This window comes from Haliotis cracherodii, unplaced genomic scaffold, assembly GCF_022045235.1.
Source record: "Haliotis cracherodii isolate W230 unplaced genomic scaffold, xgHalCrac1.p SCAF_3, whole genome shotgun sequence".
Classification (NCBI taxonomy): Eukaryota; Metazoa; Mollusca; class Gastropoda; order Lepetellida; family Haliotidae; genus Haliotis; species Haliotis cracherodii.
The window spans coordinates 27,457,040-27,474,960 of record NW_027266286.1 but is presented as its reverse complement, the minus strand read 5'-3'; the positions used below and the strand labels follow the sequence as shown (position 1 = coordinate 27,474,960).

Genomic DNA, 17,921 nt, shown 5'->3' with positions numbered 1-17,921 from the left:
ATCAGAATAACAATACGTATGTATGTATTTACCATCTATACCAATTACGTGGGACCTCACTCACTCATGTTCACCATGGCTGTCATTTATTGTTTTGTGCCAAGCAAGACGAACGACGCCCCAAGCATTTCCGATCACGTTTTCATGTGTCTTCAGACTTATCGGATATAGAATTGATTTTCCATTAGCTTTTGTGTGGCAAAAATGATGTCTCGGGTTCCATAAATATAAGAGCAGTGGTCGGGTTACAAGGACAGTGCAGGTGACAGAGTGGACACGCAGTAGCAAATATTGTTACAGTAAACTACGGTTATAACGAACTCAAAGGAACCACTTATTTTAGTTCGTTATAACCGTAGTTCGTTATAAGCATACATACAGCATATATACAACAAATGTCCGGGACCAAAAAATTAGTTCGTTATATCGGTCGGTTCGTTGCAAGCGTGTTCGTTATAACCGTAGTTTACTGTATGTCAATTAATATCAATTCTGGTTACATAAATCGCGCGCTTTATGTACCGTGCATACGTCAAGAGTCGAAAGCATAGGTAAGAGCATCTACGTAACTTATTGCGGGTGAGTGGGTGTTTGGATGGGTGGGTGAGTGAGCGTATGAGTTGGGTTTACATCGCATAAAGCACCATTTTGAGTAGTATGGCAGTGATATAAACTAAGGATGCGCTTGGGCCTAACTCCACAATTGATTTTTCTCGTTTAAAAAACATGTCTACTCTAAAACATGTAACGACAAAAGTGAGTCAGTGTGTTTTTTATACCGCTTTCAGCAATATTCCAGCAATATCACAACAGGGACACCAGACAAGGACTTCACACATTGTACCACTGTGGGGAATCGAATCCGGATCTTCGGCGTGACGAGCTAACGCTTTAACTACCCCACCACCCATAGCGATGAAGTAGAACTTAAACCATTGCTCCTTTGTCTTTTTTTGGTCCATTACCTGACTGAAATGTCAGTTAGGCACCACTTGGCAATGGCAGAACTTCCTTTCTCCCCTTTCGTATCCTTGATGAAAGAATACTTTCACGAAAAATGTGTGTTGCCAGCTGGATTCGAACCCACGAAGTCCGCACCGATGGCTAACGAATGTAGTCTTCTCCTACAACTTTATAAAATTAACAACTAAATGTTTATCCGTTTATGAACGGAGAAATAATGTGTTTTATGCAGTAAGTATTATGTTATTCTATGCATAGTACGTACGTGTGAGTAGGTTTTCATTCAAAGTAACGAACGGATGGAAAAGAAAATACTCTTATCTGGATCTGGGCTATGTTTGCCCATAATAGGCCTATCGACATGGGAAGTAATATTTAGGTGTTTTAGGAGATAAACTACTGTGTTTTGAAATTTGATGCAGTCCCGCTGTAGATTGAATACCTCTTATTTTAATTTGGGACCGAGCGCTTTAGAATTTGGAATCGAGAGCTTAGAGTGAGTGAGTGAGTGAATATGGTTTTACGCCGCTTTTAGCAATATTCCAGCAATATCACGGCGGGGGACACCAGAAACGGGCTTCACACATTGTACCCATGTCGGGAATCGAACCCGGGTCTTCGGCGTGACGAGCGAACGCTTTAACCACTAGGCTACCCGACCGCCCCTCGAGAGCTTAGAATGTTCCGGGAAATGTTGTGTTGAAAGTAACAAATAATACTCAAGTTCAAGATCATTTACTTTAATTCTTGACTAATTCAAAATACATAGTTTTTTTTAAAGCGTATTGATATTTCATTTGATCGCAACCTGTTGCATATTTGCACTGCTCGGACTCAATCAAGTCATTTCTTTGAAATCATTGGGACAAGTCATTTCTTTGAAATCATTGGGACAAGTCATTTCTTGGAAATCATTGAGACAAGCCATTTCTTGGAAATCATTGGGACAAGCCATTTCTTGGAAATCATTGGGACAATTCATTTCTTGGAAATCCACATGACATCTCTAACTGACACGTTTTAGAAATAAGGGGTACAAATGCTGAACGAATTTATTTCTCCAACAAACTTTCAGGCACATGAGACTGTTTCAATGTTGAAATTCGGTTCATCTCGGTTTCTACGTTAAAAAAAAATTGTTTGAACATTGGCCTTTCAATATTTCAACATACGATGAAATCTACATAGAGTCAACAGTGAAATTGAACATCAAATTTCATAATATTATACAGTCGTTTGAAATATATATTTTTTGTCGTTGGAATCAATATATTTATAGACTCTATAGTAGACAGTATACACTGCAGTATTCATTGATCGGACCAAATAATTTCTAGGCTGAAAAAATCGCCCAAAGGTCCAAAACAGAACTATGATACCCGTATCAAACATGTCACCAGCGAAAGAGCATTTGTTGTTTGTTTCATTTTTAGCCACCATCAAACACGGGTGTGTACACCCTTTTGCCCCGCTGTTAAGTATGGCAAAAGGGGCGGTCGGGTAGCCTAGTGGTTAAAGGGTTCGCTCGTCACGCCGAAGACCCGGGTTCGATTCCCGACATAGGGTACAATATGTGAAGACCATTTCTGTGTCCCCCGCCGTGATATTGCTGGAATATTGCTAAAAGCGGCGTAAAACCATACTCACTCACTAGTAAGGCAATACATGACCAGATATTGGTTTTCTTTGCTTTGCAAGTTAATCACCCCATGAAATAAATGACACACCCTAACCTAAATTGTTAGTTTAGAATATATCTCCAATGGACATACTTACTTCTGTTTGATTGTTTGTTTTGTTTTTTTGCTCAACGCCGCACTCGGCAATATTCCAACTATATGACGGCGGTCTGTCAATAATCGAGTCTGGACCAGACAATCCAGTGATTGATATCATGAGCATCGATCCACGCGATTGGGATATGATCACATGCATAAACCAAGTCAGTGAGCCAGGCCACCCGATCCCGTTAGGCGCCTCTTACGAAAAGCATGTGTTGCTGAAGACCCATTCTACCTTGATCTTCACTTGTCCAAACTTACTTCTAAATGTCATTCAAAGAGTTGATAATTAATTTTGCAAGTGCGATAGAGCCAACATGGAGACGGCCATTTCCCAGGGGTTGTAGTAACCAGTCCTGTATAACACCCGCTATCGGCCTGATGTGGCTTTTCAGTGCATTTGAACTATCGATACCAGCCATCGTGGTAAGAAAATGGAGTTACGTCCCTTAGTGCGTCGTCAGCTCGGCCAAACAAGGTAAAAATGTATTGAATTTACATGCAAATAGAATTATGGAGCTAGATGCTATTTGGTGATCAGATTTAAAAGCGAAACGGACACGGAGTGTTTTGTGAACAAAGAAAGAAGAACACGGTAGTAAAACCGACAGCTACATGAACTATTCAGAACATATTTGGTCACGTGATTTGATGCACTTCGCGGGGTAAGACCCGTTTATTACAAAATAGATACTGATCATCTAGCAGATCGTCTTGACTGGGCGCCGCCATTTTGTTTGAGATATATGAGAGATGGAATCTGATTGGTCAATAAGAGGAACATAGAAGATCTTTTTGAAATTCGTGAAAATATGGTAAAACGTTTTAGATTAAACTCATACTCACTCAAAAGCAGTGATGTTATTTAAGTAGTAAAGTACTTACTAAATGCGTAAAAAGGTCCCCTCATAATACGTATACTGGGTAAAGCAATTCCAATACTGGGAAGTTTCATACTTTTAAAATAACTATGGTAAAGTAAAATCAGTAAATGCATAATTGGTTCTTTCTTTCACAGCAATCAACACATCAACGCAATAGACAGTTAATTATTGAAAACTTATTTATTTCCAATTGCCCAAGCAAATGAAGGCAGTCATTCTCTGAACAGACATCATACATCATACCACTCAAACATACAAAACTTCATAATATACGTTTAATAATTTTACATACTTCATTGTTTATTGATTTTATAAGACTAGATTTTACCTTTGGTGTACATACCACTCGAAATGTGTGTATTTAAGAACGTTAATGGTCGTTTTCACATAAAATACTAGTCAATATATCTTACAAATACATGTTGGTTGGTTGGTTTGTTGTTTAACGCCGCACTCAGAAATATTCCAGCTATATGACGGCGGTCTGTAAATAATCAAGTCTGGACAAACACATGTAAAAGGAGTGGCTTTTCTGGTGTATGGAAAATAAAGCATACTTTCCATGGATGCAGGAAAATATTGTACAAAACATTTTTATTTCAGGTAGATAAGAGTTAAGATGCTGCTATGACTTTTGGGATATTATGTCTGGGATACCTACTCCTTCAAAATATCTAACTCAGATATCCATGTTAAAATAAATGGCGTGAAATGGTATTGAAAATGGTGCTTTCACGTGTGTGTGTGTGTGTGTGTGTGTGTGTGTGTGTGTGTGTGTGTGTGCTAGCAAGTACTATCTTTTAACTTCTTTTGGTATGACGCGGCCGAGGGTCATACCCAGGGACCTTCGGGCGGACGCTCTACCATTAGACCACGGAGGCGGTCGAAAAAGAAATGTAGCCTTCATTACTTCCCTGGAGCATTCAGTAGATTATGTACAGTCAAGTCCCGTTAATCCGACATCGGTTAATCCGACATCGATAGTTGCATATGATTATGTCGGATTAACGAGTATGTCGGATAAATGAAATTAAGTAGTATCAAAGTTCGTGATCGAAAATTGGACAACTACACGATAGATAACGATTCAAACACGTAATAAAAAAATATAAAATAAATATGCATATTGTTATGTTACATTGTAACCGGAATATGTTTTCTAATCATGCAAGCTCTAAAGCTCAACACAAAACAACTGTTACGGACTGTATGACTTATTCAACATACTTTTAAAAGAATTCTGGAATGGAAGTCGCAACTTTGAAACTGGTACCATCAAGCTAAGAAAGCTGCTTTCTAAGTGGCTAACGTTGACTTCCTGTTAGTCATTTCATTGGTAGGTCATAGTTCGCGAAAGGTTGCGATTGTTCTGGCGTGACCTGTAATGGGATGTCCTCGTTGATAGCGAGAAATTGTATCTGATTTTGATGAGATTGAGATAATCTAAGCATGTGATTAATCCTGTTTTCCATAATTTAAGCATTAATTGTTTATTGTTAAGCAAGTTTATGTCTGCAGCCGTTGTAATAAGCTGCTACCAGCCGATTCGTCTCGCATCAAAACACGGGCTGTGTCCTCGCGGGCAGATGACCACGGAGTACACTGATCACTGTGTCGGATTAACGAGACTGATTAATGAGTGATTAATTATTGTATAACCATGTTAATTAAAAATACTGATTTTATATTTTACCATTTTTAGATTCCTATCGACCCACATAAATGAAACTAAACAAAGCATTTCCATAATCATAAGAAATCTCTACTAAGTCCATTGTATACGATTCAGACCACATCATTGGTATCTGTTTATGAATCACAATCAAACAGTGATGACACCAGTGTTAGCGAAAACGCGAGCATATCCTTCCCAAACGGTGGCACCCGTCACAAATACATGCAAAGGCATGTTAATTGTTCACCTGAACACTAAGCGAGGACGTGTGGTACAGATCAAAATTGGGCATACAGTTATGGTCAAATCTGTAATAGGTACATGTAGTAAACACTTACACGATACATATACTACTCTAAGAACTTACGGGGGCGGTCGGGTAGCCAAGTGGTTAAAGCGTTCGCTCGTCACGCCGAAGACCCGGGTTCGATTCCCGACATGGGTACAATGTGTGAAACCCACTTATGGTGTCCCCCGCCGTGATATTGCTGGAATATTGCTAAAAGCGGCGTAAAACCATACTCACTCACTCACAAAAGAACTTACGGAACAACCGATTCTTTCATATTACTATCTGCCATGGCATCACCTGAGAGAATCTAGTGTTCGTTAACTTTTCGGGTAGTATACATTGTTACGTATTCGCTAAAGTAGAAGACAAATCCTTCTTGAATATCATACCGTTATTCCGTGTATTTGTGTTTTGTTTTAAACAGAAACACCTTTATTCACTTAGATTTGCGACATCACATAGCCGTTTCCTCAACAGAAACACTCATTCTTCGTACATTTGGACATCGTGCGGCATCGTCTCCTTTACGAGCCACCGTACAACTTGTCTTTACGACGTGGAAGTAACCGTTATCTTTACGACGACGCAGTAATGTAGACCGGATTCTTGACGTCGACGTAGAGCACTGTATTCTTAACATCGTTTCTCATCGTTTGAATTGCGTTATAGCTAACGCCATATACGACATTTTACGTGCGCCGTAATCTTTACGACATCGCAATACATCTAATCACTTACGACATCGTAGCACACAATATACAGTCCTTTTGTGCGCCATAATCTTTACGACGCCGTATTGCAATGCCTTTTCCCAACCATGGACAGCTCTTCTCCTAGTGCTGTATTTCTTAAGAATCACTTTTTTAAACATGCAGTTCTTCGGCAGCAGTGACCAATTTAACGAGAACGGATCGCCCTATCTCTTTACACACGATACGACTATATAAGTCGACCTAGTACTAACCAAACAACACACACGCTGGAGAGTGATTGATCTCTTATGCCGGATGTAACAGCTTTACAACAGCACCCTGTAAACAATCGCGTCACACGATTGTCTATAATGAATACTAAATCACAAACTGACCATTTTCAAGACAAAGAGGTAAGTTAGACTGTACGGGCTGTGGTGACGACGCTTGTCCCCTGGTCTTGCTATCAAGTGCAGCACACAGCAGTCCTCGAAAATACGTTTCTTTAGCTCGCATGTTGATAAGTTCATTCTCTCTATCCTCCTGTTCTTCCTTGACTTCAACACTTGATATTTCCATCTGTGTGACCCTGACCTCCAGTTCATGAGTACGTTTGTACATCTCTATCATTTCTTCTTCCTGTATTGAGCACTTCCGGGTTAAAGGGGGCGTGTCTGGAGATGAAGGATAGGCATATGGTTAGTCGTACTAAATCAAAGTCGTGCGAAATATATTACTCAAAATAATCCAAGGAACACTGGAATTATTTAGCAGATTTTAACGACAGCTGCAATTTTTAGACATGCCATTACAAGACAAAAACATGTCAGATCAAAGAAAAGACGATAGCGGTAGGGTAAAAAAACTGCACTGAAGACGACTGGGGTCTTTTTTCAAAGTCAAAAAGGGCAGAAACACTGGTTCACTGGTTAATATCGGATGTGGCCACCTCTGCTGTTGATGCATTCGAGACAACGTCGACGCATCGACCTAACCAAGTTTCTAGTAATCTGTGGAATGGGTAACTATTCTTGTTGTAACAATTGCACCAACTGAGCACTGTTGCAGGCTCAGGGTGGTTATCCCGAATGTTCGTCCCAACGCGTCCCACGAATGGTGCCAAATCGGGAGAATAGGCTGGTCAGTCCATCTGATCAGACTCTGCTGCAGAAAGTTCCTGACAACCTTACCGATGTAGTGGTCCTGGGGTCTTGCCTGGCTTGAAGCACCAGAGTCTGTAAAATCTCTGATCCACCTCCAAACACGGCCTTCTACGACGTTAGCGTCAGGACAATGCTCACCAGGACGTCGCTACACTCGGATACGACCATCATTGAACTTCAAACAGAACCAGGATTCATCAGTGTACAAGGTTCCACTGGAGCCTAGTCCACCGAAGATGCTGCTGACACCACGTCAAGCGTGCGGCTCTATGGTGCTCCGGAAGTGGTATACGGACATCTTGACGCTTTGAGCTCAAGTTTGCCTCTCAAAGCTTATTCATTAGGGTCTGGTCACTAACGTTAGCGTTGGCAGCGTTCCTACGCTGTATTGTGAGAGCATTAGCAATAATGGTGCGTTGGCCTAATACCGTCAGGCGATGAGTGGGTCCACTGCCCTTGTTGTGATTCGTGGACAACCAGGGACATGTGGTTCCTGCACTTGTTCTGTTTGCTGAAAGCGTTCCCATAGTCTGTGAATGACAGAAGGGGACACATTAAGATGTGCCACTTCACGAACACTGATGCCTTCCTGAACCCATACCACACCCTTCCACTGTACTCACAACGTCGTCTCTGAGGTTTCAAAATGGGATAACCCTCAGTACGCACATTCAACTTTACAGGGAATGATTTCATGAATGTCAGCACGTGCAACATGCTTCTCTGATCCAATTGGCCGTCTGTGCCCCACGGAAGGCATTTCTGGTCATCATTTTTACCAGGCAGATGTGTCATCTTTGGATTCAAACCACGTGATAATGAACAGTAAATGAAAAAATGTCTGTCTATGTAAATACAAGTAATAATTTTTGTGTTCCTTAGATTCTTTTGTTTATTTGTTTGTTTGTTTGTTTGTTTGTTTGTTTGTTGTTTGCACTCACCGATATTCCAGCTATATGACGGCGGTCTGTAAATAATCGAGTCTGGACCAGACAATCCAGTGATTGACATCATGAGCATCGATCCACGCAATTGGGATACAATGACATGCATCAACCAAGTCAGCGAGCCTGACCACCCGGTCCCGTTAGTCGTCTCTTTCACGCACAGTCGCCTTTTAATGCAAGCATGGGTTGCTGAAGACCTATTCTACAACGGATCTTCATCGGTCGGATTCTTTTGAGTAGTATATAAAATTGTACATGTGTGTATATGTGTCCTCTTCTTTGAGATGGCATGTTTATTTATTTCTTATAGATTTTCAGAAAACATAATTTTCCATCATGAAATCTAATCTCTAAAATGAAAGATTTTCTTCATCTCAAACTTAATTTCAATAAATGAAAATTCACAAAGAAGCCTATCTGTAATGATACTACATATCCGTCAGTTAGTCAAATTGTAGATAATACTGACCTTGAACCCTAACCTCCTCTTCGCCAAAATATAGAGTATCGACGCCAAGCTTTCGGAGTTGTCTTCCTTCAACGGAGGTCGCTATATCCCTGAGCGTTTTTGCGCAGAACGAGCTGATCATGAGTGTGATCAACAGGCTGTTGGAAGGTTCAAGGCCACTCACAAACACGAACTCTGGTGGGATGAACAACAGTCGGGCTACATTGGCTCGGAGGTCCTCCAGCTCTCGTCTCTGGAAGTTGTCAAGGTCACCCTCAACATGGAACTTGACGTTTTCGTATCCCGACTCTGCAATGCCATGAGGAGTGTGAAGGGCGAGTTATCCAAACGAATTGTAAGAACATGGAACACACTTTTCATTTAACAGGCTTCGATGTGTCTTTCTAGTAATTTCGCTTAAATTTTGGAAGGTTATTTTCCGAAAGGGTAGCAATTCTTCATTGGCGAGCCATAATCACCATTAGGTATTCTGATATTTGAGGGGGGCACGGGTGGCCCAGTCGTCTAAGGCGCCGCGATTCGCTGTGCAGAGTTGCGTCTCTTGGGCACGCCAGAAACCTATGATTGTGGGTTCGAATCCCGGGTCGCCCCGACAATGTTTCTAGGTTTTCAGCACCATACCCGTGCTCGTGGGTTTCACCGAAGTGGTAAACGTCTGAGACCTGCATCACTTCTGGCTTTCCTCCCACATTAAGCTGACATGCCGTGATATGACTGGAATACTGTTAAAAGCGGCGTTAAACCCAACTCACTCACTCTGATATTTGAAGTTCAAAATGGGGTTGGGGGTTGAGCAAGTACACCCTGCCTGCATAACATAAGGTAGCACGGATGGCCCAGTCCTCTTAGGGACCGCAATGTGTCAGGAACCTATGGTAGTAGGTTCGAATCCCAGTTCGCCCGGATTGTTTCTAGGTTTGTCAGCACCATATCCATGCTCGTGGGTTTCACCAAAGTGGTAAACGCCTAACACCTGCATTACGTCGGGTTTCCACCCACACCAAGCTGACACAGTGGGATATAACTGAAATACTGTTCAAAGCGATGTTAACCAAACTCACCCACTCACTCACTCTTACCTGGTTGACCATCGGGTGAGAAGAAGTGCAGGACGCTCCCCACCTTTCGTGCATAGTCACTGGCCACCTGGTGAAGGTCAAGGCGACCCACGTGCCACAGGAACGCTTGCAATAGCAGCAGGTTGTCACGTGACAGCATTCGGCGTTCCCGCAGATATGTGAAGAACTTCTGGGGAGTGGACAATCTTTCCAGTACGCCCTGGGGGACTCCTCTCTGACCTGTCATTACAAAAAAAGAAATTTCCTGGTATCGGATCCATGGTAGTGAACGCGCCATTTAGAGGTGAGGTGAAGTTGGGATTAACGTCACGTTCAGGATTGTTTCACTCTTTTTTTGAACGACATGTATGTACGTCTGTCAAATTTGGTGACAACGCACTATCATACATAAACAGCGACCTGAATACAACCAGAGCGAGACCGCCTCCGTGGCCTAATGGTAGAGCGGAAGGTCCGGGGTTCGATGCCCGGTCGTGTCATACCGAAAGACGTTAAAAGATGGTACTTGTTGTTACCCTGTCTGGCACTCGGCATTAAGGGGCTAAAACAAGGACTGGTCGGCTCGGGTCAGTATACTGTGTCTGAGTGGGATATTCATGTTAAACTGCGGCATGGTATCTCGGCATCGACATCAGTCCGGACTAGTACAAGCAGCCACACATGCACGTCGCTGTGTAAGTGCAATAATCTAGGACGCGACGTTAAACAATTTCATCTCACCTCACTCCTTGAGCGAAAAATATTTAGGAATAACTAACGATAAAAAGAGCTCTATCCACTTAACCACGAGGCTGTCATCTTTTTGAGAGTTTTCAATTGGAATGTTTAGATGCACTTCACGAAATATCGCGATTATTAATACACAATTTAACTTCATGTGTGCTAATACTTATATATGTTTGTTGTTTAACGCCGCACTCAGCAATATTCCTGCTATATGACGGCGGTCTGTAGATAATCGAGTCTGGACCCAGTGTTTGATATCATGAGCATCGATCCACACCGTTGGGATACGATGACATGCATCAACCAAGTCAGCAAGCCTGACCACCCGATCCCGTTAGTCGCCTCTTATGACAAGCTGCAGACCTATTCGACCCCGGATCTTCATTTATCGTCATTTACTTATTATGTAAGGATAGCGAGAGCCGTGAAGCAGGGTCTTGTCTTGACTATCGGACCCCGGCGCATGGCCAGGGTTGCCAGATGTTTGTGATCCTGCGGTCGGGTAGCCAAGTGGTTAAAGCGTTCGCTCGTCACGCCGAAGACCCGGGTTCGATTCCCGACATGGGTACAATGTGTGAAGCCCATTTCTGGTGTCCCCCGCCGTGATATTGCTGGAATATTGCTAAAAGCGGCGTAAAACCATACTAACCATAAATCCAACTGATATCTACCTGAACAAAGGAACTTCATGGACTGGAAGTCATCGTCGTCCAGCTCACGGCCTATCCTCAACATGAGGATATTCAGCTCCCAGTCTGCCGAGGGCAACTCCATCGTCATCATCAACGTTCACCACATGATGTAGTTGTTGGAGGAGACAGCGTTGTGGACCATTCATGGATTGCCTTATGTTTTCACAGTCTGAAAGATATCACATAGTTAGCAAAACATGTAATGTGTGAGTGAATTGGGTTTGACGCCGCTTTCAACAGTATCACGGCGTGTCAGATCAATTTGGGAGGAAAGCCCTGAGTGATGCAGATCTCAGACGTTTACCACTTCGGTGAGACCCACGAGTGCGGGTATGGTGCTGACAAACCTAGACAAACCTTCGGGGCGAACCTGGATTCGAATCCACAATCGTAGGTTTCTGGCGTGCCTGCACACAGCGAATCGCGGCGCCTTCGACGACTGGGCGACCCGTGACCCCACAGGTAAAATGTACATGAATAAATGGGTGAGTGAGTTTGTTTGATACAACGCCACTTTGAACAATATCTCAAGTACATCACCAAGTACATCGCTAGGGGGTGGGGGCAACTGGACTCGTTGTTAGCACATCGCACTACTTGTCGCGGACCACTCGCTACCCCTTTCTTCACAATGGTACGCGCCAGCGGGCAGACCTCATACATGGTGAATTGTCAGGTCACAATTCAACCTATCCTGGCTTACAAGTAGTGCTCAGTAAATAAATAGCATGTTGGATATTGTAGGGGAAAACAAAAGATCGTTCTAAAAAAATCCAACACCCTTCACAAATTAAGTGTATGCTCCGTTAGACGCTCAGCACTTCGATGGGCTATAAAATGGTACCCTGCCTTCTCCAGAGAATTCTCTTGTGGAGAGTGAAGGACAAACTCTACATCTTGTCCCGGGAGGTTTTATACACACCAAACAGTGAATACCTGTTCAACACCGCCCGCACAACATAGAGGGAGTTTCTCGACGTCGTCCATACACAAGCAGTCCGAATACAAAACTGCGTGAAGTTGGACACTTTATACAGTTACACAAAGTAAACACGTACACAAACATACTACAATTCTCATTTAACGGGTGCAGATTAGGAAGATACTGTAGGGGTATTAAACAGATACGACAATGGGGAACCCACCTGTTGAATTAAGTTTTCTTAAAGAAGGGTTGCGTAACCATGGGGATTATAAGAACGGCAATATAATAGAACAAAGCTGACAGGAACCCAAATAAGAAGACGCACTTCAGAATATATTAAACAAAGGGGAACGCTAAACAAGCAGTTGTAAGAGTCACACTCTCAAAAACGTAACTAAATAAGGAAATAATCAATCACTGGATGGGCAGGTCCAGATTGTTCACAGACCACCGTCATAAACATTGAAGATAGTTATATGTATATACATGTACAGCTTCTTTCTTACAATGAATGCAACGTTTCGGTGTAGATACTAACTATCAAGCAAGTTATGTACCGCAATATAGCTGAGTGCGTCGTCAAACTACAGTCCAGGTGAGAAAGCAAACTACAGCTTTACTCCAATGATTTAGAACAGCTATATAGTTTGTTGTTATAAGCTTGTCTGATTGATGTGACATTGGGTGTGGGTGTGTGTGTGGGGGGGGGGGGGGGGGGGGGGGGGGCACCATACTAACATATACCATGTAGCTACAGCTGACTGACCGACCGAACGACTGACCACATGCTCACACGCGCACGCACACCTTACCTGTGTACCGTATTTCCTCTGTTAGGCGCCCAGTCCCTTATAGAAGCCGGGTCAATTGTTCAGTGCAAAAAATCGAAGCCGGGCCTCTAATAGACGCGGGGTCGATCAATTGAAATATTTCCATTTCGTGACGATTCGGGACATTCGTGGTCATAGTGAAATGAGGGTAAAAATAGAACGGGCCTCTAATTGACGCCGGGTCAAAGGCTTGTCCGAAATAAATAGAAGCCCGGGCGTCTAATAGAGGAAATACTGTATGTAGTGGAAATGAGTCCATCGGTAAATTCAGCGGACCGACTAATATAGGGTCTGCAGGGGGTCGCCCAGGTCTAACGTAAACAACACAGCTATTTCACGTACGCTGACCCATCTCAGTATATACACCAGGGGCGGTCGGGTAGCCTAGTGGTTAAAGCGTTCGCTCGTCACGCCGAAGACCCGGGTTCGATTCCCGACGTGGGTACAATGTGTGAAGCCCGTTTCTGGTGTCCCCCGCCGTGTATTGCTGGAATATTGCTAAAAGCGGCGTAAAACCATACTCACTCAGTCACTCACTCAGTATATACACCATGACGACATGGCTGCTTTGTCAAGTCGGACCAGTCAACACACTGGGACGCTCTTTTTATGATCACAGACAATGTAAGTTTCAGAAGCTGCTGAAGGCGTCTGTGTTCACGCATGACTAAAGTCATGTGATAGCTCGCAAGTTCTATAAATGTTTTATGTTCATCGATAAAAACGTCGCATTCATGGGTCACGGAGTTCATTTTCAGAGAATTTTCTCCTGAGGGGGGTGAAGGTCAAAATCGGCATCTTGTCCAGGGAGGTTTTATACACATCATACTGACAATAAAACAACAAATACACAATAAGTGAATACCTGTTCAACACCACCCGCACAACAATGAAGGAGTTTCTCGACGTCGTCCATACACAAGCAGTACACAAAACTTTATACAGTTACACAAAGTAAACACGTACACAAACATACTACAATTCTCATTTAACGGGTGCAGATTAGGAAGATATTGTAGGGGTATTAAACAGATACGACAATGGGGAACCCACCTGTTGAATTAAGTTTTCTTAAAGAAGGGTTGCGTAACCATGGAGATTATAAGAACGGCAATATAATAGAACAAAGCTAGCTGACACGAATCCAAATAAGAAGACGCACTTCAGAATGTACAGGCGCCGTAAACTTTATATAAACTGTTAGCTTTTATTTTAATTACTTTTTATCCCATCCATAATGTTATGCATTGTCTAATATATGCACGTAGGTGTGTAGGCGGGTGTGTTTATGTACGTTAGTATACAGTGCCTCTCATCTATATTATCTGTTGTATTTAATGTATGTTCATATTGTATTCAGTACGACTCCTGTATGGTTGTGTGTGTGTATGTATATATGGACTGAGGTGTGAGTGGATGGATATAGGTATGGTTGTATGTATATATGGATCGATATGTGTATGGATGGATATAGGTATGGATGTATGGTTGTATGTGTGTTAGTATATTTGGATTGAGGTGTGTTTGAATGGATATAGATATGTATGGATGTATGGTTGCATGTGTGTTAGTATATTTGGATTGAGGTGTGATTGAACGGACATAGGTATGGATGGACCTGTGTATGTATAATACGGATTGATTTATGTTTGATGGATATAGGTATGTATGTAGGTTGGTATGTTAGTATGTATGCTGGTTATACATGTAGGCTAGTATACACGATTGATGAATTAAGCTGTGTGTATATGGACGCATATGTGTATAGATGTATGACATGTATGAGCTTGCCGTGAGTGTTTTGTATGAGATTGCTGCGAGGGTTCTGTATGAGATTGTTGTGAGTGTTCTGTATGAGATTGCTGTGAGTGTTCTGAATGAGATTGCTGTGAGTGTTCTGTATGAGATTGCTGTGAGTGTTTTGTATGAGACTGCTGTGAATGTTCTGCATGAGATTGCTGTGAGCGTCCTGTATGCTTACCTGTCTGTATGCTTACCTGTTTGTATGCTTTGAGCGGGATTTTAATGCGGATGTGTATGTGGGTGTATGGGTGTGGGTGCGGGTGTGGGTTTGGATGTGGGTGTGGGTGTGGTAATATACAAAGTTACAAAAAAAAAATTATTTTTTTTTATATCTTAAATGTACCATTATGTAATTAGTGTCTCGTAGGCCAACTGGCCGGGTGCTGTTTTTTAATGAAATGTTTATATGTCCATATATTTTGTACTGCAGCATGTGACACTCTAATAAAACAATTTTCTTCTTCTTCTTCTATATTAAACAAAGGGGAAGGCTAAACAAGCAGTTTGTAAGTGTCACACTCTCAAAAACGTAACTAAATGAGGAAATAACCGAGTGTCTATATTTATCGTGACCTGTACCATATATCTTTGCTGTGTCATCTTCAGCGTAGACACGTGTCTTGTGGAGAGAAAGTAGGTCAGTGACAATGTAACAGTGTTGTCACCCGGGATGACTGTCCTATTGTCAGATTATCGACACATCCGGGTGGATATTGTCACAGTGAAGGCAGGGACGCTACCGTGACGACAGTCTGGCACAACTACAACACTACCACGATTTGGCCATCACCACTACCACGATACACTAACACAACTATCACGTGCACTATTGTACTGGTAAAATATCACCATTACTTTACCATAAAGGATGACACGGGGAACATACAGTCGAAGTGTCGAACTTGGATGTGTCGAATTCCCAGTTGTCTCGAACTCATTTGGGAGTTTCAGGTATTCAAACTGAGAATAAAATTCCCCTCTTGTTTCGAACCCCGGATAACTCGAACTTTTTTTCCACCTGCCAACGAGTTCGACACAACGAGGTTCGACTGAATGTACTACGTTTATACAGTGAAATAGTCGAAGCCATACACTATAATAACACGCGATACGAAGTAATTTTATCATGGTTTAATGTTTGTTTAGTTTCTGCTCATTCAATGAAAATCTGTTCCTACTGAAGGACCTATTTTCGTATATCTGAGGATAGATGTCACTGAGTCACTTCTCATCTGGAGCGATATATTTTGCGCTTTCAGCATTATTCCACCTACCGCCTGCGACATAAACAGTGGGCTTCACACATCGTGCCCATGTTAACGCCTCAACATCTTGGCTTCTCCACATCGTCTCTCGCTTCATAAAAACGGGAACCCGCGGGGCATAGAACCATGCCCCAGCCAGGGCTCGGTTCAAACAAGAATTGCAGTTAGATCTGCTATCTGTCGTAGATCCCCTAAAGCCAAGAAATGCAATAGCGAAGGCCAAACTAACTCTGTTTCTGAGAGATGGGAAGCTATTCGAACGTATATAAACAGAGCAGACAAAGATAAAAATGAAATCATATCAATATACAAAAATAGAAATCACATCAATATAAAAAACATAATTTTATGAAGGCGACCTCTTAAACACTTAAAACAACAACGGAATGGAACAATAAACTGGCTTGTCCAAACACACCCCCGTGTGGACCTATGCTCGGTGTTAAAGGCGACAAAATGGACAGGGTGGCCGGTTATGGATGGTTGCATGTCATCGTATGTTTGTGTGGAATGCTCATAATATCAATCACTGGATTGTCTGGTCCAGATTGTTCACAGACCACCGTCATATACAAGGAAGACAGTTCTTCTTTATTGCAATGAATGCAACGTTTCGTTGTAGATACGAACACCGTTATCAAGCAAGTGATGTACCGTCACATAGCTGGAATATTGCTGAGTGCGGCGTCAAACAACAGTCCAGTCAAACACAACAGTCCAGTCAAACAGTCCAGCACACTACCGGTTTAGTCCAGTGATTCAGATCAGCTATATAGTTTGTTGTTATAAGTTTGTCTGACTGATGGGAGGACACCACACTACCATAACTCACGTCACACACACACACACACACACACACACACACACACACACACACACACACACACACACACACACACACTGGTTCACTTTACCTGTATATGTAGTACAACAGAGTCCATCGGTGAATTCAGCGGACCCGTCTAACAGGTGTGTATGCAGAGTTTCCAAAGAGGGTATGACTGGCCAGGTCAAACGTAAATAGCACTATCTAATACACACTATGTCGAGCTGTTTTGTCAACACAGACCCGTCAACACAGACCAGTCAACACACTGCGACGCTCACTTATGATCACAGACGCTGAAGCTGTATACGCTACGCATGACTAAAGTCATGTGATAGCTCGTTAATTCAACATACATCGGTAATAACCTCGCCATTCATGAGTCACTGAGTTCGGCGTATTCCCTCCACGCGCGGTTTAATTAACCCCCTATATCCCATATGCATTCTCGGTTTATGCCCGCCAGAGCGACATTGGGGGTGAAAATAGCTCAGTTTGACTCAACTTGTATGTCGCTCTCGCGATTAAGTGCACAATGCGTTTAAGCTCCCATGTGTAATACTAATGAAAACACAGTAAGGGTTTTAAAACAACACAGTAATCCATATCATATTTCACATCACCACCATATGACACATAAATAAGATATCTTTCTTCTTTTAATAATAAAATAAGATAATAAAAAGTTTTGTCACTCTCATTTTATTCACAAAACAACCGTTAACCATTACTCCAAGTGAAGCAGTTCACTGCAATGGTCTGCATGCTCCATTCTGGATACGGCACCATCATCCATCGGTCTTGCTCTAAGAGGGGGTGGGGGTGGGGGGGGGGGGGGGGGGGGGGGGGGGGAGGGGGGGAGCAGCGTATTTGGATACGTCTCCCACTCGAATGACTCCCACAAAAAGA

At 42.5% G+C, this 17,921-nt stretch overlaps 1 protein-coding gene across 1 annotated transcript; it reads right to left on the bottom strand.

Annotated features, from left to right (window-relative positions):
* Window positions 1-5,965: 5,965 nt before the first annotated feature.
* Window positions 5,966-17,266, bottom strand: LOC139474237 (uncharacterized). The gene is made up of 5 exons (XM_071257160.1): window positions 17,101-17,266; window positions 11,343-11,532; window positions 9,946-10,164; window positions 8,867-9,154; window positions 5,966-6,961 (listed from the first exon to the last, which is right to left on the bottom strand). The coding sequence occupies exons 2-5, from the start codon at window positions 11,452-11,454 to the stop codon at window positions 6,666-6,668; spliced, it is 915 nt and encodes a 304-aa protein (XP_071113261.1). The 5' UTR covers window positions 11,455-11,532; window positions 17,101-17,266; the 3' UTR covers window positions 5,966-6,665.
* Window positions 17,267-17,921: the final 655 nt, after the last annotated feature.